Below are 26,065 nucleotides of genomic sequence, written 5' to 3' on the forward strand. Positions count from 1 at the left end.
ATGCAGGGGCTCATGGCCCAGAGAAAGTAAACTTACAATTGAGAAATCATTCTGTGGTTTGTTGTTGTTGCTGTTTGTTTTTGATAATGTGCAATTATAGAAATTTACCAAGAGCCTTTTAAGTGGGCAATGTCCTGCTTTCAGAGTCAGTTTGCTCAGGCATAGATCAACTCAGAGACTGACTGTCGCCTTGTTATTGAATTAGAGCTATATTTTTGACAAGTATGGCAGCCACATCATCACTTTAATCACCCAATAATCCACTGTGTCTCTTTATGCTAATAAATAAAACATCCTTCGTTAAATATTTCCTAGTAAGCAATAGCAGACCTGAAATCTCCACCCCTATATGTTACAAAGTAAAATGATATAACAGTAATCAAATCAAATCATGTCTAGGAGTTTTATAGACAACTAATAGCTGTGATTGCAAAGTGCACATCAGATACCCATAGCAGGGTGCTTTTCTCTTTAATATAATGGACTATGCATATTTCACTAACTGTCTCATGATATCACATGAATTTAACAAGATGATTATGTAGGTCATATTACTTAGTAAGTTCTTTTAAGAATGGCTTTTAGACCTATTATGACTTTTAATGGTGCAATTTGTTAAATGATTGGAATTTCTAGAATCCTGCCTGCAAGTGCCTGTCAGAGACACTTGCTCTGCCCTGGTGATCTATTTTTAAAACCTACTTCTCGCTTGTGGCAATTGAAACAAAAACGACCACCGAAGAGTGGCTTCTCCCACTGCAATTCCTCACTTTCAATTATTTAAACTACTTCCTTATTGCCAAATTATAATTTGAATATTCCACTTTCAAATAGCCTTCTGACCAAATTTCTCTCAACTTGATATGAAGATGTCCTGAGAATTCTTTCCCCCCTCAAATATTAAATGTAACCCTGCTTAATTTATGTCAGGAACTATAGACAAAATATTGCCAAAGTTTAAACTTTTTAAAACGGTGGGTTAGTTCTTTTATTGTACATCTGTGATGATAAATTTAAAGGGAAAACGAATGAAATGTGACAGAAATATTCAGTCTTTGCCCTGGAAGTATTGTCTTTGTCTAGATCGTAGGTATTTCGATTTCACTCAGTTTAAGAAAGTCTACTATTCAAGCTAAGTTTAAAAAAATTACCAACCAAAAATCATGTGCTTTTCTTTTTATTTCCTATCTTTAAACATTATTTTATAAAGCAATTTGAAAATGCCTTCGTGTAGTAATTAGTCTTAGACATCAACATCCTTTTATTTATTTATTTATTTTTTGAGAATTTTAAAAATTTTAATACAGTTCAAGTCAGTGTACGTGGTTCATTTCAGCTCCTTCACTGCCAAACCTGGGGGCAGGGACTGCTTCAGCTTCTCTGCCTTCTCCTTGTCTGTGATGACCAAGGTGTAAAGGTATCTGCTGCATCGAACTTTAAACTTCACATTATCCTTATTTTTCTTGATCTTGACAGACTTGGCGTCCTTTCACCGGGCTGTGAGCAAGAAGTCCTTGATTTCCTCAATTTTGCGAGGCATGGCGACGACCAGCGGCGAGCGCGGCCGGTACTGCGAGCGGCGGGAAGCGGAAAAAAAAAGGTCATCAACATCCTTTTAAAACTAAACTTCCATGTCTGGTTCTTTCACACCTTACACTGAAATTCCCCTAAAACTTCAAGGAACCTTAAATTCTTGGTGCTTCTTGGTACTTCTGCTCAATAACAGAAGGCTTCACATCCCAAAATTTGACATTCTTCTTACTGTAGAGCAGAGAGCATTCTGGGGCAGAAGAAGTTCCAGATGCAGTTGGAAGATGGTGGTTCTGTTCTTTCTCCACCCCTGGACTCACGAGATGACCCCGTGAGAGTCCCTTGGCCTCTCAGAGCCTCTGGTCACAGCTTGGAAATGAGGCTAACAACTCTTGATTCCTGCGCTTTGGGGTCATTGCAAGGCTTAATGAGCTCATCGTACACATTCTCATTTTCTCTCTCATGTCGTCAGTGAGTCCTAGGTAGGGGGCAGAGTAAAAGCAGAATGTGGAAGTCTGTATGTCTGGGTGAAAGTCACTATAGAACAGTGTTATTTAATTTTTCTGCTTCTTTCAGTTCAATGGATGCAACATTCACAATCCTCCCTAAGCCCATCAACCACAAAAACTTAATTAGATATTATATCTCCTTGGTTTAAAATAGTATTTAATTTTATGTAATGTGTTCAGCCAAAATATCAAGATTCCCTAAACAGAAATGTTCCCTCTATTTTTTCCCCTCAGGCTTTTATTTCAATTTTTTTGTAGCTTTTAAAAAAATTATTCTCCTTAAAGTATGATTTCGGCAGTTTCCCTCTGTGAAACATCACTGACTCCCCTGCTACCACTACTTAATTGAAGATGTAATCCACACTTAGTGACTGTGCGGCCTCCCAGATACCAAGTGCAGCAATGGGTAAATATTAACATTCCGGTTAAATGTGCGCTGCCTCTTATTCCTTTCCCCCCACAAATTGTCTTCCTGCTCCTCCGAGTGTCATCTAAAGTGAGATGATATTAACTGAGACTTACATGGTGCTTGGAGCACAGGAGTTGAAATTAATGGGCAAATATCCTTCTTGCTTACAGAGTAAATGAACATTCGATCTTTGGGCCATACCCAGGTGTTACAGAGAAGGGGCACATCCGGTGACGAATGCGACACTCCAGGCCAAATTCAAGCCCTTTCCTTGAGTAAATAAAATTAAATAAAATTAAAGGAAAATTTTTAATGAATAAACAACCCTCAGAACACAACGGCTGGGGGCTGCGTCCAGTCTGGCACACATTAGCTTTTTACTGATCTCTCCAAAACACTCTCGCGCTCGGTGTTAACCCCTGGGAATCCTTGTGTCCAGTCAGTTTGCCTTTCTGTTCTAAGACTTCTGAGTTCCATCTTTGGGATGAACACTGAGGCTGATGTAACAGGACACCCCAGGCTCCGTGGGGGGACACCTAGCCTCCAATCCAAATAACTCCAAACAGAGCCAAATTCAAGTGGCAATTTTTGAGCACGTGAGAGTAGCTGGTTTCCTTCCTTGCAGTAGACACTGATGGCTCCCCGAAGAAACGTTTGTTTCCCAAATGACGGCAGAGGGCACCAGAGTCTACCACAAGGCCGGGTACGGCTGTCTCTCTCTGCCTTCTCACCACAAATGTGCGGCATCCAAAGGTCAGGAACATCTCTCTCTCTCTCTCTCTCTTTTTTTTTTTTTAATTTTTAAGAGATTTTTATCCCCCAGTCATTTTGTTTGTGCAAACGGGTGCTGTGAGGGGACCTGACCGGGGTTGCCCTCCTTGCATCCTGATCTCTGTGGAGGGGGTTCGGTGCGCATGTCCCATTAGCAGCAACACATTTGTGTAGGTAGATGCACATGTATCATTTTTTAATCAAAACTAGAAGGAAAAATTATTACATGACAACAACCGCAATCCTACTGAGGGCCCTGTGCCGCGATCCTAAGGGACTTTGTAAACATCTGCTCAGCATCAGTCCCCCGCGAAGAAATCATTCCTATGCTCGTTTGAAAGACAGGTAAACTAACGGTCAGATCGCCAAGACGACTTGCTCCAGATGACAAAAGCAGTCTCCATCAGCGAAATAATAAAGCATGGGAGTGCAGTTAGAAAAGGCTTTCAGAGTCAGACAAGTATTCATTTGTTATTCCGAACAGCATTTAAGGCTGACATTAGTTGTGAAGGCCGAAAACCATGGTTAAAAGGCCGCTTCTTTCCTGAAGCACCTGGGAAGCTTCCAGGCCATTAACTGTGCTCAGTGGCAGCTCCAGTTTATTCCAAAAGCATTTGTTACAGAGGAAGATGTAAGAAGTGAGTCAGGTCCCTTCCCGGTCCATCAAAATGTGGGAGCTGGATCTAGTTGTGTCCCGAGCATGGAAATTCTATCCTTATCAGAGGGGCCATCCCAGGGTTCCTACGGGGGCAGTCTGTCCTGGGGTTCCTCTTATCGAAGCATCAGAAAGAATTAATTATAGGATAGGGTTCTTTACTGCTTTCTTCATTTGTTTCTCCTTTGCATTCCATCGAAGGGCTTAGGGTACATACAGTTTGCTAACTCAGGTTTATAAGATATGTAACTGTTTCTCTACAAGGCAATTCCGTTTCTTTCATGAGCATCGTTTTGCCATGTGGCAGAAAGTTCATCTCAGTCAAGTCATGGTTTCTGTGGGTGGCTTTCAATGTGGGGGCAGGGGCTACAGAGCATCAAGGCAGGGCGGACACTTGTCCTCAGCCACCGCCCATGCATTCTGGCACCTGGGCTGATGACCATCATGTAACATCCTGGGTCCATGAAGGATGCCGCCACAGGGCCATTCTCAACCACAAGGCCCCTCCGGCTCTCTCTCAGCTCTTCCAGACGCCCCCCTCCTGTGGCATATGGGAGTCATCTTACATAGCTCCTGTGCCCTCTGGGGTGCAGGACACTCTGGGAGGTGGTCTCAGGCCCATCTGTCTACTACACAGCTGTTTGTGCCACAGGGCTTGTACTTTCTCTGTACTTTGAATGGGAGGCAGGGCACACGTTTCCCTGGGACAGATTTCTCCCAGCAATCTGGGTTTTCTGCTCTCCCCTTATTCTCAGTTTCCTTTTGCTCTATTCTTCTCCAGCCTGTGACGCTTCAGCCAGCTTTACTCTCTGTGACTCTTCACCTCCTCTCCCAAATTACTGCCCAGGTCCATAGTGCGTCAGAGCTTGGGCTTTGAAACTCAGAAGATTTTCTCTTCCTTCTATTGTGATGTCCCTTCCCTGAGGCAAGGCTGCCACCTGGTCTTGTTGACTGAATGAAGGAGGGGGAGGACAGGGTACAAGGAAATAAAGGGAGGAAAAAAACCTCAGTTGAAAATTCAAATTATTATCTTAGCTCACATACAATAAAATCATTAAAATATAAATAGAGAATCAGGGACAAAGAAAATGTAATACAAGTAGAAAATCAAGTCCAGAGAAAAGAAAAGAATTTAACCTACAGGTCACATGGATAACATATACTTGAGCTTAGAATTTGTCTCTGAGTTTCCTGGCAGCCAAAGGGGGGAAAAAAGGAGACACAGTCACTTTATATATTCTTATTTTCAAAACAGAGAAAATATACAAATTTATCGAGACAATAAAGAGGTTTTCTTTTGCTCCAGATTTTAAAAGAATTGTCACTTGGGACCTTGCAGTGGTAGCCCCAGAGGAAAGGTGAGGAAGTTGACATCAGGGCAATCCAGAAATGAGCTTCAGGCTTTTCTGTAGTCCCGATTGCTCCAGACCAGAAGCTTGAAATCAGAGCTGCTTGGCTGGCTTGGCCTCGTATTAGCTAGCTTGCTCTTTCCTTTTCTTTCTTTCCTTTCTTCCCTCCCTCCTTTCCTCCCTCCCTCCTTTCCTTCCTTCCTCCCTCCCTCCCTTCCTTCCTTTTTTCTTTCTCTCTACTTTTTCTCTTTTTAAGAAATATTTTAAAGTATTAAATATTTGGAATTGATTTTTTAAAAATATACAGGGGAAGAAAAAAAAAAGAAAATTCAAACACCAAAAGAGCACAGTGGTGAAAAATCTGTTGCCCTCCATCCTTGTCTCCCAATGTCCAACTCTCCAACTCTCCTCCCTACAGCAGTCTTTTATTTTTTTATTATTATAATTATTTTTATTTTTGGCTGCGTGGGGTCTTCATTGTTGCGCACGGGCTTTCTCTAGTTGTAGTCAGCAGGGGCTACTCTTCGTTGCGGTACACAGGCTTCTCATTGTGGTGGCTTCTCTTGTGGAGCATGGGCTCTAGGCGCGAGGGCTTCAGTATTTGCAGCACCTGGGCTCAGTAGTTGTGGCTCGTGGGCTCTAGAGCACAGGCTCAATAATTGTGGTGCATGGGCTGAGTTGCTCTGTGGCATGTGGGATCTTCTGGGATCAGGACTCGAACTCATGTCCCCTGCATTGGCAGGCAGATTCTTAACCACTGTGCACCAAGGAAGCCCACCCTACAGTAGTCTTGAAGCCAGTTCTTCCATCCTCCCTTCCAGAGTTGATCTGTGCTTGAGTTGAGTATTTAGCCCATCTCATGTTTTTTTATACAAATGTAAGTTACTGTGCACACCATTCTGTACCTTGCTTTTTCACTTTGCAATTGATCTGGAGATTGTTAATTATCAGTGTGTTTTTAATGGTTGCATAGTATTCCATGACATAGTTATTCTCCATGTTATTGAAAGTCCCCTACTGATATTCATTTAGGTTATTTTAAATGGATTGTTTCTTTAAGTGGTACTGCAGTGAATTACCTTGATGGCAACAGCAGAGCATTAAACCAAGTGCAGGACTCTTCTGAATGCGGGGCCCTGTGCAACTATACAAGTCACACACCCACAAAGCTGGTCCTGCGTATGGATAGAACAGAACAATGGAATATCAGGTAATCATTAAAAAATGACAAGCCTGAGACATCCATCAGGACAAGAAAGCTTATGTGAGAAAGAAAATATCAAACTGTTCTTGCATGTAGCCTGTAGCTTCACAGACATGGATTGCTTGAGTTAACAGAGACCAGACTTGTGTTGTTTTGGCATCTCAGGAAACAGAGCTGAGGCACCAGGAATTATTAGTTAAACGATATGAACTTGCTCTGGTTAGAGGTGGCAGTTTCATAGGCTTCTATGTAGCTAACCACACCTTGCTCTGTTCAGTCCTCCCATAAGCAGACACCAAGACTAGGATTTGGGTGGAAGTCGTTATTTGGCAGTGATCCCAGGAGGCAGCGGCATGAGAGTGGGTAAGGAAGACAGGAAGAGAGGGCGGCCAGTAAAAGGTGTGTTTTCAATCCAGTTCCCACTGTGGGCAACCGGAGTTCATCGTCTAGGAGATGTGAAAATACAGCTCTCCACCCAGGACCAGGCAGCGGGAGTACCAATCTGCCAGTTCCCTGCCCATCATGGGCTGAGGGCAATAAGCAATACCTCTCTCCTGGAGGGCAACAGAGCACGTTCTCCTGTGGCCAGGGGGGAATCCCACAGGCTGAGAGGCACAGGTGTGGACCCCAAGGAGAGGGTGCTGGAGTGCAGCTGTTGGTGTCCCCACACCTAGTGCAGTCTCCTGGGTACTCACCCCCCTGTACCCACACCCATTGTCACGTGAAAGTTTCAGTCACCATGGGTACAGATAAGTTGACACAGGGGCAGCTTCCATGTCAGCACTAACACAAGGAACAGAAGTGCAGTGTTGTAAGTCACCAAAGTAAGCATCCTTCAGGTTGACTGCTCCCGAAGCTAAGTTTATGTTAAACAGGGTCGGCTCTGCCTTATGAAAGGAAGACTCAGAATGTGTCTGCTGCTGCTGGCTGAGGCGGAGGCTGCTCGTGCTGGGGGAGCCTGTACACAGGACCAAGGAAGGAAGGAGCAGCCTGGAGACCGGGGAATCCGGGAGTCTTTGCCAGATTTCTTGTGCGGTATTTTGCAAGTAGGGCATGTACTTCACACAACTTGGTAGGTGCACACATGAGGATTTCCCCCTTTCTAACTGTTAAATTAAAACAAGATGCTGTAGTCTCCCACTCACTTGAAGCATTAGTCAACTGACCTCTTAGTGAGCAATCTGGCCATAATAATGGCCTTTCCATCCTCTTCACGGTGCCTGCAGGCTCATTGAGGGGTAGTGTGTCATCCCTACACAAGCCCCCGCTACTCCCCATTTCTGGTGGAAAGCAAGAAATTCTTTGGCTTTTTCCTCAAAGGCAGTATTGGATCCTGGAATTCGTTTTAAATTTTTTTTTTAATTTGGAAAAAAAAATATTTTTAAGAACCTTTGAGCATTGAGCTCATTTTAAATGAATCCTATAGATATGCCTCTTTAATGTGTCAGCAAGGCTGCTTTAAAAAATATATATGTTTTTAAGTTTGGATCAGAGTTAGCCCTGTTTGTTCTTGCGAGCTGAGAACTTGCTAACTTTCAAGAAGGGGGTCCCATTTTCCAGAGTTATCCACCGGTTTCTTCCCTGATGGCGATCTGCTCCTGGTTGCCTGTCGCCTCTCTGGAGTCAGCTGGCGGTTTCAAAGCCAAGACTGTATGAAGGAGGCCAGAGGGAGACAGACAGAGAGAACAGCGGGGGCGGGCGGGAAATACATCTGTGGTCTTGGGTATTTCTGCCAGAACCGACACTCTGCCGCCTTTTTTTTTTTTTTTTCTTGACAAGAGTCTGCTTGGAAATGAATGCACCCACACGCGTCTATGGTTCTCTCGTCCCCTTATTCAAAGGTGTCCTCATTCAGGAGGGCTCGGTGATGAACTCCCTAGGGCCCCAGCCTACACTTAGCCCTTGTGCCCAGGGCTGTGTGTCAGTGCACCTCTGAGTGGGCTCCTCTTGCAAGGACACTTGTGGATGGCCCATTCCACCCCCAGCTAATAATCAGCCCTGCTATTATTGAGCAGCTAGGATGTGGTGGGCAGATACGAGCAAAGCAGGTATCATTATGCCCAAATGACAGGGAAGGAGTCTGCTTCAGAGAGGTTGAGTAACTCACCCCAGGTCACAGAGCCACCAGGCAGGGGCACTGGGATTTGAACTTGCCAGTTCTCATTCTCGCCCCTGCCTCCCTGTCAGGGGTGACTTGAGCATTCTGGGTGGCACGTTGTCCTCTTCAGTCCCTTGGCCTCTGTCACCAGGCCCACCACCCCTCCCTTCTCCCTGCTTCACTTTGAAGGAGGTTTCTAGAGCCCAGCACCATTGCCCCTCACCCTTCTGGGAATCCTTTCACACCCTGAATCTTTAGTCCTGCTCCTTGCCTCCCTTCGGGACGCTCCTCCTCCATGGCCACCAGTGGGACTTCCCTAAACTCCGGCCTCCCCCTCCCCCCACCCCCACCGCTCCACAGGGTCTTTCAGTGCCCCAGCGTCACCACAGGATGATGGCTGAGCTCCTAGACAAGGAATCCAACTCCCAAGGAGTGGGCCCTCCACCATGCCACTGCTCTGCCATCTATCTAAGCCTCTCACGTGCTGTCCTCCCACCCCAGCGTCTGTCCCGTTCCCCATTCTCGGTGTGACTTCTCCATTGGGAAGCCTTTCCTCCTCCCACCCCTGACCCCAGCACCACCTGCACGGTCAGCACAGGCCCCGGAGGTGGATGGTCCCTCCCCCACGGCCCTCTGCCCAATCGCTGCACCTGCTTCCCTGTTGGTAGACATCCATCTGCTCAACCCCCTGTGTGAGTTCCTCCAGGACAGGCAGCCTTTTACTATAGTGTCTCCAGCACCAGCCATGGAGTAGGGCCCATGATAGGCATTGAAGAGGAGTCTGTAGAATCCAAAGGTGAATGAACTGACTTTTATGTTTGTAAGAAGGCAACCACATCTGGAAGGGTTCCCATGATCCCTCTCCCCTTGGCAGGGAAGGTTTTGATAGGTTTTCATCAAGGAAAGGGGCAGCCAGGAGATGTCACTAAGAAGGTGAAAGACTGGGAGGGCATTAGGGTTAGAGCAAAAGACAAAGAAAATGCAACAGATTCCAAATGGCACTAAGTACGTCTCCAGACTTCCTGCCCTATGTTGCCTTTCTGTGCCTGGCTCACCTGCGTGTCCGAGGTGCACCTTGGGGCCAGGCAGGGGCTTTTGTCCAGGTCATCTCCCAGGCTTCTGTCCTTCCTGCTCTCTTGTCATCTCCATTGAAACCAGCCTGTATCTCCCACCAGCCCCAGTCCCCACCCGCACACTCTGCACTGCAGCCCATCAGGGGGAATAAATATAGCTTGTACTTAACGTGTATCTAAATTCACTCATTACTGAAAAAGCTATCGGTGTTGACGTGTCGGGACATCCATTTTAATTATGGAAAGGGACTTCCTTATTAATTATTTAGAACCCACAGAAAGTAATCCACTGAAAATAAGAGAGAAAAATTAGCTCTGTTGTCTGCCTTGAAAATTTGACACAGGGCCTGTCACAGAACATGTACACTCACACACAAAATATAAAATCAGACACGCACACAGAAATACACAAACACTCAGGTCCACGCATCACTTGGATTCCATTCTTCCAGCTCCTAAGGATGCTCCCTTTTGAAAAGGGATAAAACAGCAGAAATTAAAATGTTGGCTGTGTTTGAGAAAAGCCATAGAAAAACAAACAAAAAAACCCTCATGGGTTGGCAATATGCATTTGCAAGAATATTTAGTTGAAGTAACTGATACCCCTTCTGAACTCAAACCAGTCTGCAGAGCTAGTCAAAACAAAGTGAAAGATTGAGATAATTACCCAAATCATTCAGGGCAAAAATACCTTGAGAAGCATCCCAATAATTGAGATCGAAAGGTTTCCCTGGGTGTTCGTCCTCTGGAGTTGCTTAGCTAAAAAGTGCCCTTGCATTTTGCAGACATAACAGCCATCTTGTCTCATAAATGTATTAGGTTCAGCGTCTCTACGCTGGATACTGAAAACTGTAGGAAAATGCAGTAAGTTTTACAATCTTTAAGAGAGCGGCGGTTGAGAACTGAGTGAGTTCCTATCATTTCCAAGGTATGGTGCTGGGCATCAGAAGAAACACAAAACAGTCTAAGCAAGGCCCTGCTTAGTCTAAAGTAGTTTCATCTTTTGATGTCTTACAGAGCTTTTAAAACTATGTGTTTAAAAAAAGACTGAGCTGTGTAAGCTAAGTTGGTGGCAGGACTAAGGATCACTTTCTTTCCCTCCTCATTCCTCTACTGCATCTTAAATGTTTATCGTTACTTTTGACTTATTTCAAAACGTATTCATTTATTTTCAAAAATCTTTCATTTTGCAAATGACCACATTACACAGTAAAAAGTGAAAGTTTCCACCCACTCCAGCATTCTTTTCTCAGTAGTCACCTGAGCAAATCATTTGGTTGCTGTCTATCCTTTCCATTTCTTGTCCTATGACAATACAAGGCACACCTGTTTGTGTGTGGGATATGAGATATATATAGATATCTGTACAGATATCTATATATATCACTTTGCAAGTAAATTGTTTTACTCAATAATGCATCGAGGACATCTTTCCAGGGATTGAACCCGGGCCCCAGCAGTGAAAGTGCTGAGTCCTATCTTTGGACCACCAGGGAATTCCCACCCCCCTTCTTTTTGGTGGTTACCTTTCATTCCATTGTATGAATGGTTTTATTTTATGTGACCAATCTCTAAATGTTGGAGAGACAGTTATTTCCAATTTTTCCTTCTTATGGCCACTGCTGTGATGAACACCCAGGCATATGTAGCTTTGGACACTTACGCTAATATTCCTAAAATGCCTTTTTAAAAAATTGAGGTGAAATTCACATAACATATAGTTAACTGTTTTAATATGTACAGTTCAGGGGTGTTTAGTGTATTCATGTTGTGCAACCACCAGATCTCTATAGTTTCAAAACTTTTTCATCACCCCAGAAAAACATCCCATACCCATTAAGTAATCACCCTCAATTCCTCCCTCCCCTTGTCCCCTAGTAATCTCCCTCTGTCTCTATGGATTTACCTTTTCTGGATGGTTCACATACATGGAATCATACAACCTGTGGCCTTTTGTGCCTGGCTTCTTTCACTTAGCATGATGTTTTTGAGGCTTACCCAAGTTGTATGTAGGTGTGGGTACCTCCTTCCTTTTTGTGGCTGAATAGTATTCCACTGTGTGTATAGACCACAATTTACGTATCTATTCATCATCCACTGAAGGACTAAAATTCTTTCTCAGAGGACACAGTCAGGAAGAGCAAGGTGGTCTTGCTTTGGTCTCAGGCACAACTTTTCTTTTTCAAGAAGCAGCCCAGCCATTTTGCCACATATCCTGGAGAACTTTGGTCCAAGAACTTTTGTTAGTTTTGGTTTTTTCTGTTATCTTTTAATCAAGAGTAGGATAAAAGAGTCATCAGCCCTCAAGTGCCTCATGATATGGAGTTTCTCAAATTGGAGAGAAATTGAGAAAGTAACTGGCTTGGTCAGTTTTTATTACACATGCTAGGAAAGAATCAGCTCACGGTACAAAGGATTCCTGCTGCTCCTAAGACCTGGCCCTTGGGGGCTCGAAAAGATGGCAACAATAATAACCCTTATACTTCAGCCAGGGTTGTGTGGGCTCTGTGGGGGGAGGGGGTGACTTCCTACAAGCAAAATATATCTATCCAGGGTCACTATTTCTCCCAAACACTGCAAACAGAAGCTGTATTTGTCTTTCCTTTCGCTTCCTTTTTCCTTGGTCCTTTAATCTTTTAAAAAGGGCCTATTATGTGCCAGGCACCAAGGATCTAAATAAGGTAAGAAATGGCCCCTGCCCTTGTTAGCTCATGTCACGGAGGGAAGATGGACACATAACGAAAGAGTGCTACACTTTGGGGCAAGCAGGACAGGGGAAGGATGGGCATGTGCCAACCCATCCGGACGAGAATGGAGGCATCCAGATGCCTATCTGGATGCCTATGTGGCTGACATCATGGACAAGGGTGCAGGTCGATGATGGGGTTGCTTGCTTTCTCCTCATGTTGGTACTGCCTTGCAGGAGACACTGCTCTGAGGTTTCCACAAACCTTGGTTCAAATTCTGTTCCACTCACTAGCTGCATGACCTCGGATAAGGGCCTTACCCTTCCAAGGGCTTCTTCACTTCCTGACCTTCAAACGAGGACAGTGCTAGCTCTCAGTTGTGCAGATTAAAACAGATGTGTGTAAGCAAATGGCGCATAATAAATACTCAATGACTACGCATTCTTTTCCCAGTTCCATGTTGATCCATTGTCCCAATAGCTTTTGAGCTAACAGCAGTGCAGACTCTCAAAGTCCTGTTCTCATCTGGGACTGAAGACCAGTGGTGCTTCTGGAAGTGTCTCGGGTTGGGGGGGGGTGGGGGGGGGCGGGGCGGCCTCAGGCTGGCCTGTGTTCCTCTCCCACTTTGCAGAAACCTTGGTCTCTTTCGAGTAAGAATTGGCAGTCTACATCCATGTTCCAAATTCCCCTTTCTTGGTGGGGACTCTCTATTCAGCACCTAGCAAACCTCTTCTAGAGGCAGAGCCTCTCACCTCCAGCCCGTGCTCCCAGGAGCCCCGGCAGCCGCTGAAAATCACCCAAATCTAGCCTCCCTCAAGAGGCCGCAGACCTGGGTCGTTCTCTCCTGACAAACTGAGCCCGAAGCTGTTAAGATCTCTTCTGTTAGAACTTTTTAACAGCATCATAAATCTTTTATTAACATTTGGTATTATAACTAATTAAAACTGTTCTCTGTATGTATTATTAATTTCCCTAGCACTTCTTGCTGGGGTGACGTTTTTAGCCAGCTAAGCAGAATATAGCACAGTAAATAAGAAGAAACTCATTTCCAGACAATTAGCCTTGCAGAAAAATAAGTTGGTTAATGGAAGGCATGATGATTACAAATTTTACCTAAATAAACAGGGTATCTTAATGGTAACTCTTCAAGCTAAGTAAACAGATTGGGGTGGTAATGTCCTAAGCAATACTTAAATGTAACTGTTTAATAAATTGGTAAATTACTCATTTCATCTTAGAACAAAATGGTAATACTGTAGTAATAACCTAGTATATATTCCGTAAATATGAAACATTATCACTTTAGCTCTGTAGAAATCACCACAGTGATATGTCAGCATTGATCTAAAACTGCAGCATTTTATCTCAAGTTTATTACCCATTTTTGAGAATCGCTGAGATTTTCAGAGCATAATGGCAATAAAAGAAGAATTTAAAAAGCGCTTTAATGTGCATAAGTTAATCAGAGGTATCCTCGGGGGGAAAAGGAAATTTGGTAAAACATGAATTATAAGCATCATTTAAACTTACTTTGGACACTAGAGATAATAAATGGCACCATAATTTAGAAATAGCTTTTAACATCAATGACGGTAAGTACCACTTTACTGTTCATAAGAATTGCAGAGCAATGGTGCTGAGGCCAATTTTATTAGCCATTTTTTTCTTTATAAAAGCAATCCAGCCCTTTCCACAACTGAGGAGACAGGAACAAGAGTTACGTGCTAATATGCAAAATGCATTTAAGTTTTTTGAAATAGAGAATAATAAATTGTGCCAAAAGATAGAGTCTGGAGACAAATGAATGATCATTTAAAAAGAATAAGGCGCTCTCAGAGTTTACATATTTGGGGAAAGTTGATAAAAAAAAAAAAAAGCCAACAAATTGTTCATACATTTTCTCATTTGCCAGAGCATGCGGGTGTGCTTTCAAATCCGAGAGATGAAGCCATAAATCCCAGCGATTGGAAGATGCCGCAACAGAAATATATTTTTGTAAATTGTCGCCATTGACAAATCATTTTTAAAGTCTACATAGTGCAGGTTCAATCTTCTCTTCAGGGTGCCCGAGCAACCTGCCTGCAGAGAAGCCTCAGACTCTGACCTCTACTTACCAAGCACAGCCCGGAGGGGAAGGGTTCCTGGCAGCCGCACAGCTCAAGCCGAGGAGCCCAAGCTGTAGGTCGGACAGTCGCCAGGACTCACTGAACCACCTACTAAGCACCCAGCGCGCTGAGTATCATGGGGCCCAGCAGAAGCTTGTCTGGTGCAGCACACGGCCAGGCTGGCAGAACCTGGCTTCTGTTGGGGGGAACAAATCCAAGACGTCACCCCACGCCCTGCCCTTCAGGATTCAGTAACTCCAGATTCAAGGTCTTTTGCTTTTCATCTGATGGATTTGAGGACAAACAAAACAATCCACCTTACTTCATCTTTAAATCTTTGATGCAACTGAGTGACACAGATGTCCACCCTCTCCTGCTTTTGCACATGAATGTATAATAGGCATGGGGTCTTCATCAAAAACAGCTCCTTCTGGAGGTAGGTGGGGGTGACTCCAATAGTGCAGCCGAGAGGGAGGCAACGAACGGAGATATTTCCTGGACTTTCTCCGAGGGAGGGAGGCAAGGCTCTTTCCTGCACGCTTGCAGGCAGAGAGCAGGCCTGCAGGCCTTCCGACCATCTCAAACCTGGTTTATCTCTTTGTGTTCATCTTACTTCCAGACTCATCACTGTCCTCTCACTAAATATCACTGACATTCCCTCCCTCAGAGAGACCAGGAGATATCAAGTTTGCCTGGCCTCCTCATGGGACAAGTTCCATTTTGTGTGAGAACTCACCTCCCATAACCGTGTCTGCCCCATCTCCGTAGAGCCACCCCAACCTTGGTTGAAGAGCTCAGCTTTGGAAACAGATTGGAGCACCCTGGATTGGTAGATAGAGAGCTGTTGCCCTCGGGCAGCTATGTAACCTTGGGCAAGTACACTTTAAAGTTGCCAAGGCTTAGTGTTTTCATCTGTAAAATGGGTTTCAAAACTGTTTTATGATATTGAGAGGACGGAGTGAGAAAACACACATAAGGCCTCAAGCACAGTGCTCAGCTCACGCTAGGCTTTCCCCTCTCGGGAGTCAGAACATATAGATGCCAACTCATACCCTGTGTTGCTATGTTATTTAACGTCCCCAGACCCCAAATTTCTCATCTTCAAAGTGAGATCTACTTCCTGGGATTGTTTGAAGGGTTAAATGTGATCACGTGGGTAAAATGCCTAGTCCACGGTCACTGTCTAGCCCACAGCAGATATTCTAGAAATGCTACTATTATTTTTATTCAATAAACAGGTACTTAGCAGCTGCCGTGTGACAAACATCAGTAAACGGACGCCCCAGAAGGCAGCAGAGCAGCTGGTTCCTCTGACTTAGAATATTCTAGATTTTCCACAGCCAGTCAACAGACATTTCTAGAAGATTCTCTACAGGGGAGACACTGCAGACCGAGATAAGTCAGGACTCTGAACTCTGACATAACTGGGTTTGCATTTCTGCTCCAGCACTTCATGTCTGACGGTGAGCAAGTTACTCATCTTCTCTGGGTTTGCTTCCTCCTCTCTATGAGGAGAATAAGAACAACTTATCCTGTGAAAATTAATCTACCACTAATAAGAACAGCAAACGTATCACAGTGCTTATTGTGCGTCAGGCTCCTGGTGACGTGCGCAACGGGTTATGTCATTTAATCCTCCAGCGACCCTGTGAGGGAGATCTACCCTTACAGAGGACAGATGAGGACACAAAGGCTCAGAGAGGCAAAGTGACTTTTCCAAGGCTACACAGCTGGTGAGTGGTGAAGCTGGATTTTAACCCAGGCCCCTTTACGCTCCATACGTGTTGCGGGCATTTAGGCGTGGAGGCAAGCAACATTTAAGTACCATCTTCGTTCCCCCAGCTGAAAATCCTCAGGGTCTGGCGGCTGAGGGCTACACCATGGCTCACAGGGGCTCCCTAGAGCCTGTTCATTAGCTTGGGCTGGGGGGAGAGGGCAGTAGAAGACCCCTGAATCCCTTAGATAGAGCGCAAGACCAAGTACCTTCCAACCACCTTCAGGGGGCTCAAAAGAGAAATAACGGGACAGTAATGGTAGTGGCAGCAACAACAATAATGTTGTAGACACAACCCAGGATGTTCTGGTTTGTGTCTGAAGTTGTTTGGGGATGATATTCTCCAAACCACTCAGAATTCCCTCTGGCAGTCACACAAAGACACTGGCTTTAATAACAAGGAGGCTGGAGGAGCCTCAGTGGGTAAAAAACCCATGACGTAGAGTCAGTACAGTTGGATGGAAGTCCTGGCCTTTAACGTCAGATGGCCTTGGGGATGTTGTGTCACTTCTCACAGCCTCAGTTTCCTCATCTGTAAAATGGGGGTTGCAATCGTACCTATCTCTGAGAGCCCTTGTGAAGATTACATGAGATTGTGCAGATGCTCTCAACATAGATGCTCTCTAACTCCTAGGCGGCCAGAGCCTGGGCTCCAAATCCACTGGGAGCTGGGGACTGGGTGCACGGCCCCATCCCTGCTCACAGGGGCTCCTCCAACGAAAGAACTTGGAATAGCAAGTGGTAATAAGCAGGACCCCCTCCCAGGGCCCTCTCCGTCTGAATTCTTGGGGTTGAGTTTCCTCTCTGCTCCCCGCAACCCCCTCCTCCTTAGTCCCACTACTTATGAAGAACAAAAGTGTCCCAGCTGTGGCGGTCCAGACAGCAGATGCGAGTGCGTGCTGTTTAGCATACTGGCTATTCACTGGTGCCCCTCTGAGCCCAGCACCACCTTCTCTAGCCCCAGGTTCTCGGCGGGCCTCGCCCACTATTACCCCCGAGGGTAGACTTTCCTGAGAGGGTTGGTCTTTTCCTTGAGCGCCTCTCCACATCCCTCCTGCTGGCTAAGTTTCTGGCAGGAGGGAGTGGATTTTTCAAGGATGGGGAATGAAGCAGGCAAAGGGTGTGCTGCCGGCCCAGGCTACAGGCCTTCTAGAGAGTTTCAGTGAGTCCCAGATAAATCCATCCATCACTAGGGCTTAATAGCAAAGCCAGTATATTCCAGGTATCGGGCCGGCACTGGAGCTGTGCGGGGTCTGGAGGCTTTTAAAGCCAATCTAAGACTCTGCTCCATGTGAAGATCTGGCTTCTTTAAAATCGGGGGAGTCTGGGTCAGCACAAATCTCTCTAATGACCCCGTGGCCAGTGGAGCTTTTCCAGTCTGCGATCTGTGGTCGGGTGGTGACACAGCCCGGCTGGGGCCCCACAGCCAGCCCAGCTGGCAGATCTGGAGTTTGAGTCGGAGCCCAGTTAAGGTGCAAGATGAACCTGGGCAGGTCAGCTGCCTTTTCTGCTCCCCGATTTCCTTATTTAGAATGGGAACAGGAGACTGTTTCGGGGACTCAGTGGGATGGTGGATGGTGTGAAAACCTCTGTACAAACATTCTGTTCAAATACAATTTCCCCCCCCCCCCACACCAGTTAGGAGCAAATTAAAAGGGTTTAATAAGTAACTCATTAATTGGTAGCCAGTCTGACACTTACAAGAATAACTTTGTCCAATTATTTTAACTAAAGTGAGAGGCAGATATGGCTACGAATCTCAGAGTAGCACCCGGATACTGCAACCTCTAACCAGATCAACCCAGGCCCAGTTTCCCAGATGACTTCTCCACCAACTCTCCACCTTCAGTGACTGCAGGAGAATTGACCTCAGTGGGGCACACTGCCCCATTCCCTGCCCTTTCCTCCAAAATAGCAACACCTCTGAATAAACCCCCACACAATTCGGTGTTGAGTTAGATTCCTTATCTGCAAGTATATTTTTAAATGATTCTATTCTCATAATAAATTGAAGATCAGCTGTACCATAAGCCATGGGTTTTTCACCTTCCCTATTTAAGACTCCTCAATGACTATGTAGCCCTAACGTTATAGAAGCAGACACGAAAGCCACTTTCGCAGGGCCACACAGCAAAGGAGTGACAAAACTGAGCAGAGAACTCCGTGCCTGCGCTGGCTGGGTGGCAGGAGGGAAGGCACAGATTATTGTGGCAATTCCAGGAGGATTTCGCGAGTGTCTGAACCAAGCTCAACTGGGTCTGAGCTTCGCTGAGCGGTGACGCTCACAACCCAGCAGATGCTTGGAAACGTGGGGGGCCTCACCGCAGCTTCCTAAAAGGAAAGTCGCCTTCGGTGTTGAGACACCCGCGCTCTCCAGAATGCGGGCGCCTGCACCACGCCGACTCTTCTCCGACCTTGCTATGCTTGCGTTTTAGGATTTTGGCTGAGACTGGGATTTCGGCGAAGGTCCCCAACATCGCTCTCGCAACCGAGGCCCGATCCTTGGCCTGGAGGTCTCGGCGGGCCGTCGGAGGCCACATTCCGAGGTCCCTAACCCGGTGCGCCTAGCTAGACAGAGGACAGACGCGCACCGCCTGCTGCAGCCCCGGGGCCGGCCGCAGAAACGGCACAGCTGGTGGCCGGACCCTCCTGGGCCAGGCCGCGCGTCCTTAGGCCGCAACCCGAGAGAAGGGCCGCAGGCCCCAATGCTAGAGGGGTTCCGAGGCCGGCGGGCGGAGGTTGCCCGGCGCAAGGGCGTAGTGTGGCCTCCAGTCTTACCGATGAGCTGGGGCGGCCGCGGCTCCTCTCCCCGCTCCTGCACCGACGGCAAACCCGGGGAAACTCGCAAGTCTGGGACGCGATAGGCGCCGGCGCCGTTGGAACTCAGAGCCCGAGTCCACCGCCCAAGCCGGAGCAGGAAGGCCCTTCTGCCTCACTGTGACCGCCGGGCCTGGTGTCAGGGTGGCTGCAGGTGTCCCCTAGGCCTCTCTATCCCTCACTAGACAAAGTCCCCCGTTCCTGCCAAGTATCAGAGCTCTTTGTTTGGGGAGGGGGGGGGGAGGAGCGCGGGGGGGGGGGGGGAGGAGCGCCGGTCCGCCGGCGAAGCGCGACCCAGAACTAATTTCTGACTTCTTTGAGGCCTTAATTTTTCCAACTGCAAAATGGGGAGGGGCATCCAAACCTCGCAGAGACGTCGTGCGGGTCATCGTTAACCACACATTGCGTGCAAAGCTCGCGGTTCGTGGCCCGCGTTGTACAGGGAGCTGCTGGAGGGGAATCACTCCTTCTTTCGGGAAGCGAGCGGCCAGCCCCAGAGCTCTCTCTCTCTCTCTGCTCTGGCCCGCCTGGGTCCCCCCTGCATCGCCCAACCCCAGACTCCACCGGCTGCGGAGCGTCCCAGGGAGAGCTGAGCTCGGGCCTCACTCCGCGTCCCTCCGCGGGCAGCCTCGCCCCTCTTTGCGGACTCCTAGGCCCACCCCCACCCCCACCCCGCCCGCGGGTGGAGCCCAGAAACCAGCACTCAGGGAGCGCTCCCGCGACCAGTCCGCCTGGGTCGCGAAGCTGCCTCTTGCCTCCTAGCCCCGCATCTGTAAAGTGGGTGCGGCTTCAGAGAGTCTCCAAACGAGACTAGGGAAGGCCGCGGGGAAGGGCGACGAGGCGCAGTCTCCAGCCCTTGCCCAGAGGCCGGCTGCTTCTTGTCCTCAGTCCCCGCCGGGGACCTCGGCCGGGCTGGACGTCCACACTCCCCCGCCTGCCTTCGGAGCCTCAGCCGCTTCCTCGGGCCGAGGTGGGGCCTAATGTTAGGAGACACGCAGAAGGAGGCGCCCATATGGGCCTCCCAGCCTACTTCAGCTTCAGGGGTGCCTCCCTGATCCGGGTGTTTCCGCGCCCCGACTCTGCCTCACAGTCCTCCTGCTGTGGGGACTGGGAGCTGTGTCCCTTAACGCGGCGTCCTCGGGCTCTCATCGGCGCAGCCACAGTGGACACGGCGGCGACCTCCAGGCTTCGCGCAGCAGGAGGAGGGCGTTAGGCCCTAGAAGCCCTCGCTTGCCTCAGCAACCCCTCCATCCCAACCACTCGTTGGGGGCGCCCGCACTGCCCTGGGTGAGCGCGGTTGGGAGAGAGTCGCCACCCGACCCCGCACAAGTGGGCTCAGCCCCTCTAACTTGAAGCCGGTTTGTGGCTGGTCAAGGCTTGGTTGGGACAAAGCGCCCAGAGAGAGCAGACGCCCGCGGAGTCACTGGTGGGGGAAAAACTGTCCCCTTCCCCCCTAGGGCCGCAGCGGCAGTAGGTCCCTGTCCCCGGGCCTGCATGAAAGCCCACTCCCGCGGGCCTCTTGTTCAGAGACCTTTTGCGCAAAGTGAGGCACCAGAGAGGGAAAAAGATGTGTGTGTTCCTCAAAAAGGCCCAAGAATAGAGGATCACTCTGGCAAAACATCCAACATAATATAGAAAAAACAAAACCCACTAAGCCTTGTTATGGAGGAATAGAATAAAAGTGAGGGGAAATGGAAAGCGACGCCAGTGAGCGAGGGAGGGGATGCTTGGTCAGCAAAGGCAAAGAAGATCGCGCTGGTTTTTAGATATTCAAGTCCCCAGCCGGAGGACTAACCTTTCCCACCCCAATGACGGCGTTCACTACGATTTTTTAGCGGAGAAAACAGAAGCATTTCAGGAAAACACCCAAGGGAGAGACCCCAGCTCTGAGTCACCCTAGTTCTTCTCTGGGCTGTCTATAAGTCCCCAGGGCTTGGAGGTGGGGGTGAGGGCAAGAAACGCTGGGAGCTCCAGCTTTTTCTTACACTCCCTCCGCTTGCTAGAGGCCTGCCAGTGCAGACAATTCCGCAGCCCGCCTACAACGAAGGCGCCCAAATACCCGAGCCTGCAGGGTGGCACGAGGCCCCGAGGGAGGCAGGGCAATGAGGCTGGCGAGGCTGCTACAGGGCCTCTGGGACAGCACCCAGAAAGGTTTAGCCTTAAGGAACTCCTGGGGGCCCCGGCCTGGAGGAGGGGAGAAGAGAGACAGTGATCGAGTAGGAGAGAAGTGGAAGCAAAAAGATTCTGGAAGACAAGAAAGGGAAAACAAGGACGAAAAGAGAGGAGGGAAGTAAGGAGAGAGGACGAGAGAGTCGGAAATGGAGAGAGGAGACGGAAATGAGAGAAAGAGAGGATAGGACAAAGAAACATGAGAAACTAAATGCAATAGAAAATGAACTACATAGAGGAACATAAAATTGTAAGGAAAAGGAAAAAAGATAGAGTAACAGAGACCAAGAGTAACAAATGGGGGAGGAAAGAGAACATTGTAGAGAAAGAAATGGAGCCGCCAGAAAATAAAAGTTTTTACAAGACTGAAAGGGAGAATGAAAAAAGGAAAAAAAATCAACGAGCAAGACGAAATGTTCACGGACGCTGCGAGTTTGTGTCTGTCGTTGTCGTAATGGGACACCTGCTCCAGATCTCGTGATCCCGAAACTTCTAGCTTCTGAGCCGAGGTAAAGCGGGTTGACTGGGCCACGCCGCTTTCACACCTGGGCTTGGGGTACTGGGCGATCCGAGCGCCCCGCCCCCTCCTGTCTAGTGACGCCACCACGACTGCAGTGAAGTCACATGACATCACGCTCCACCTGCGGTCCCACGCAACCCAAAAGGGCGAGGGTATCCCGGGGTCGTGGGCTACATTTGCTCCTTACACACCGAGCGTTTGGAGACCCAGGAAACGCGCCTCCTCTGCGCGCACAGTGCGCCCAGATCCCCTGAAGCCAGTCGGAGGGGCCCGCCCAGTGCCTCTCTAGGGCCTCATTGGAGAAAGAGTGAGGACAGTTGGTTGTGGGCGGGAGTGGGGCGGGAGTGGGGAGGGGGGTGACTTCGCGTCCCAGGAGGTGCGAGGTCACCGTGCCTCCCACCCCCTAGCTGGGTTTGACTTGGGACGGCCTAAGTACCCGTCTAGGCGGGGCCTTTCACACCCCAACTCTGCCTGGCACTGCTCTGCGACCTCTTAGCCTAGAGTGCCCTTCCCACGCCCACCCCATCCCTCGGGCACCCGGACTGCGGGCGGCCGGCACGCACTGACCTGCACCGCGGGTCCTCCGCGGGGCCCCGAGCCGGGGTTCGAACCGAGGCGAATACCGACGAGACACGGAGAAGTGGACGTGCGCCCTCACACCGCCGCTTAGCCTCTTACCGCAGCAGGGGTGGGGCGCAGGGTCGGGGGTCGCCGAGCATTATTGGAACGAAAACGAAATAAAAGCGGCGTTAAGTGAAATAGCTAACTTTTTTATTAAATAAAACGACTTAAATAAAAGGAACGGAAAAAGAGAAGGGTGGACCCAGCCTCAATGCAGGGTGCCCCAGCCCCTGGCTCCCCCAGCCACCTGGTCGGCCGCCCCTCCTCCAGTGGCCCCCGCGGGGGAAGCAGGTGGCCGGTTTCTAAAGAAAAAAGCCAAAACTTTTATTATTTACACGTTTGGGCAAAAGTACAAAGTATAATACAGGCGCCCGGCCCGGGGGCTGCGGGCGAGGGGCGGAGAAACGTAAGGCGCTTTCTTTGTCAGGCCTGGGCCTGGGGCGGGACTGGGCGCGGGGCGGGGGCTCGGATTGTGCAGCCGCGCGGAGCCCGGGCCCAGCCCCCTCCGCAGGCGGCGGGGATGCGGCCGCGCCCCCGGGCCTACTTGAGCTTGGCTGGCCCTTCCCGTCTCGGCCTCGACTCCCCCCCCCAGCCCGGCTGGGGGCCCGGGGCGCCCCGCCGGGTCGGGGCGGCGATACTTGGCGACGGTGCGCGCCGGTGGCTCACACCAGAGAGGTGACGGCGGGGACCTTGGAGCTATCCTCCTCCCAGGGCTGCAGATTCTGCAGAGCAAAGAGCGACGAGTTGTGCAGACAGAGCGGGTCGGGCTGGATAGAGTCGTTGAGGCTCTTTTGGAAGGCGTCGTGTTGCAGCTGCAGCATGAGCCGGCTCGCCTGCTGCCGCTCCGCCTCCCGCTCCTCCGCCGTCTGCCGCCTGCACCGGGGGAGGGAGAGGGACAGCACGGTCAGGCACCCGGCACCGCGGGGCCGCCGGCGGGGCCCCAACCCGCCCGGTAGCTGAGGCCAGCCGGGAGCCTCGAGGTGCAGAGTCCGTCTGCGTCCCCGCTGGCGCTGTGCGCCGGGGACCTGCGGGTTAGGATCGTTTGTTTTTGTTGTGCGCCGGGAGATCGCCAGGAGGGGACTCCGCCCGCCGCCCACTTGCACACCCGGGTATTGTGGCTTTGCCAACAACAAAGATTGTTTCTTTGCGGGGTAACAAGGGTAGGGCGTGTATGTAACTGACTAGGCCCTGCAGGCAGCCGGGTCACTGGGGTCCGCGGGTGGGCGGGCTGGCTCTGCACCTCGCGGTGTCCCCGGGTCCGGTCAGCCTCATCCAGTTCTCCCAGGCTCTGTCTCAAACCCCTCTTGCAGGACGCGATCGCTTCGCCGTTCGCGGGTTGGATCGAAACAGGGGTCGGATAAAAACAGGGCTGGAGTCGGGATGCGGAGCTAGAGGGGGAACCCGGAGCGCCGCGCGCATTGTCGGGAATCGGAAGGGCAGGAGGCAAGCGGGAGGGGTTAGGGGAGCGCGAAAGGCCCGGGATGGGGTGGGGTGTTGAGGCGGGCAGGTGAGAGGAAACCGAGCGAGCGCAGGAGACGGAATAAAACACCGAGGGAGTTGGAGAGGCTCAAGAAAGCGACCCAGGAATGGGAACGAAGGAGAAGTCCAGCCGCGGGAGAGTGAGGACAAGCGCGCGGGAGGGCGAGCTGGGACATAAAACCTGGGAAGGAGAGGGGGAGGTGCAGCCCTAGGAGGGCGGGTAGGGGTAGCACAGGGTGGGGAGAACGCGAGGTTGCGGCACGGGGCAGGCGAAGGGCCGGTGCAAGGTGGGCCGTGCCGAGCCTCTCTCACCGCCACTTGGTCCTCCGGTTTTGGAACCAGGTCTTGACCTGCGCGTCCGTCATTTTGAGGGACTTGGCGAGCGCCGCCCTCTCGGCCGAGGCCAGGTATTTCTGGCGGTGGAAGCGCTTTTCCAGCTCGCAGATCTGCACCCGAGAAAAGGACGTGCGCGGCTTCTTACGCTTGGGCGGCGTCCTGTTCTGGTAAGGGTGGCCAATGCGCCGGGTCACGGTGAAGGGCGTAAGCGCCGCCGCCGCTGCGGAGACACACGAGGCCCCCTGAAGCCCAGCCCAGCTCGACTGCCGTTCAGGCACCATGCGGACCCGGTGCCGCCCGGTGGGGCGCAGAATACTGCGCTCTTTCGTTGGTCCCGTGCGTCCCCAGCGGCACCAAGCCGGTTGGGAGATGCCCCCCTCTTCCCTCCGGCACAGGCTTAATTTCCCCCAAATTCCCTGTTTTTCCTTCCCTCTATGGTTGCCCGGGGCCCTGGGCGCTCTGGCCTCTACCGCACTTGGGCCTCCGGAATCGTTTCCCGGAGTGAAGCACGTAGGGCGCGGCGCCTCTGGCCCTGGCAGGGCCGAGGCCCGGCGCCTGTTTGGACACCCTGCTCACCTGTGAAACGATCTTTTACGAAGCGGCGGCTGCTCTCCATCCAGGGGAAATTGAGGCCTCCCAGGCTGGAGACCGTGGGCACGGAGGGCATGGCAGGAAGCGCGCTAGGCAGAGGAGGTGGCACGGCCCCGGGCAGCGGCCTGTGCGCTGGCACCCGGATCACGCCGGCGGGCGCCAGGCTCAGGTTGACACTGTAAGATCCCGCGTCCTCGAAGGGCGCGCCGAGGCCGGCAAAGGAGGTGGGCAGAGACGGGTATGTGGCGCCCGGACGGCCCCCGGGAGGCCCTCCCAGGTAGCTGGCGCCGTCGGGGCCCCGCGGGGCTGGTGCGCTGTCCTGGTCCGGGCTGTTGAGGATCTGGTCGATGCCGAAGCTGATGGGCTCGTGCGGGTGCGGGGTCTGCGCGCTGGCGGGCGCCTCCATCCTGGGCGGGCGGAAGGGCTGGGCTGGGCTGGGCGGGGAGGCGGCTGGGTCCCCGTTACGGCGCGGCCATGGAGCGCCCGGCGCCTCTCGTCGCACTGAAACTTTGCCAAGAGTGCGCGGGCCCGACAGGCTCTGTGTCATCTTTCTTGAACCGAACCTGGAGTTTCCGCTGCTAATTCCTCTCTCGCCGCAGCCATTGGCTGCGATCAACAAGCCTCTCTCCTCCCATTGGCTCCTGGCTTTCAATAAAGGCCTAATTCATGGAAATAGGAGCTTAGGGACTGTTCCAAGGTGACATCATTTTAACAAACGAACAATAGGTCAAATTTATTAGCCGGGATAATGGGCGGCGGATATTAGCGCCCGAACCGCAGCCTCCCAAACCCGAAATCTAACGAAGCTGCAATTAGCAGACGTTCCCAGCTCCTCCTGGCCGGGGCCGCTTCCCGGCCTCCGCGCGGGGCGGGCAGGGCGCTCTGCTGGTGAAATTGTCGTTTGCTGAGGGGGGTTTCGTTTTCTTCCAATTTTTTTTCTTTTTTTTTTTTAAATCTGAGCAAAACCCAAACCGTATGAATCCTTTCAATTACAATGGAGTTGCAACCCCGGAACGACCCTACGGGATTCGCGGCAGCGTCCTGGACACCCCCACCGCCGCGGGAGCAACGAAAGGGGCGCACGGCGGGGCGCAAGCTCTGTGCTCCCTGCGCGCGGGGTGAGACAGCACCGGAGCATGCCCCGCGCTCCCGAGGACGCGGACCCGCGTGGGGAGAATTCGCCCCCGCCTGGGCTTCGGCCGCGGCGTCGCGGCCACTTTGGAGACGCTCCCTGGCACTCGCCAGGCGGACCGAGGCGTGACTTTCAGGTGCCCACGCGTGCCAGGCCCGGCGGAACCGGACTCGCGGTCGCCCGGTGGGGAGCGAGGTCCGGTCCCTCGAAATTCGTTGCAGGATGGACGGGACTGT

The 26,065-nt window shown here is 50.6% G+C and overlaps 1 protein-coding gene and 1 pseudogene across 1 annotated transcript; both read right to left on the minus strand.

The window, feature by feature from the left end:
* Positions 1–1,284: 1,284 nt before the first annotated feature.
* On the minus strand, positions 1,285–1,586 carry LOC130860719 (60S ribosomal protein L38-like; annotated as a pseudogene).
* Positions 1,587–22,762: 21,176 nt separating this feature from the next.
* Positions 22,763–25,118, minus strand: TLX3 (T cell leukemia homeobox 3). The gene is made up of 3 exons (XM_057698365.1): positions 24,683–25,118; positions 24,083–24,326; positions 22,763–23,164 (listed from the first exon to the last, which is right to left on the minus strand). Exons 1-3 carry the CDS (start codon positions 25,101–25,103, stop codon positions 22,954–22,956), a joined length of 876 nt encoding a protein of 291 aa, XP_057554348.1. The 5' UTR covers positions 25,104–25,118; the 3' UTR covers positions 22,763–22,953.
* Between the last annotated feature and the right edge of the window lie 947 nt (positions 25,119–26,065).

The sequence above is a fragment of the Hippopotamus amphibius genome, chromosome 1 (assembly GCF_030028045.1).
Source record: "Hippopotamus amphibius kiboko isolate mHipAmp2 chromosome 1, mHipAmp2.hap2, whole genome shotgun sequence".
Taxonomy (NCBI): domain Eukaryota; kingdom Metazoa; phylum Chordata; class Mammalia; order Artiodactyla; family Hippopotamidae; genus Hippopotamus; species Hippopotamus amphibius.

Coding starts and splice junctions, on each gene's coding strand:
- TLX3 (XM_057698365.1), bottom strand. CDS start 25,103: ATGGAGGCGCCCGCCAGCGCGCAGACCCCGCACCCGCACGAGCCCATC. Junction 24,327..24,682: donor CGTAAAAGATCGTTTCACAG/GTGAGCAGGGTG, acceptor GTGTCTCCGCAG/CGGCGGCGGCGCTTACGCCC. Junction 23,165..24,082: donor AACCGGAGGACCAAGTGGCG/GTGAGAGAGGCT, acceptor CCCCCGGTGCAG/GCGGCAGACGGCGGAGGAGC.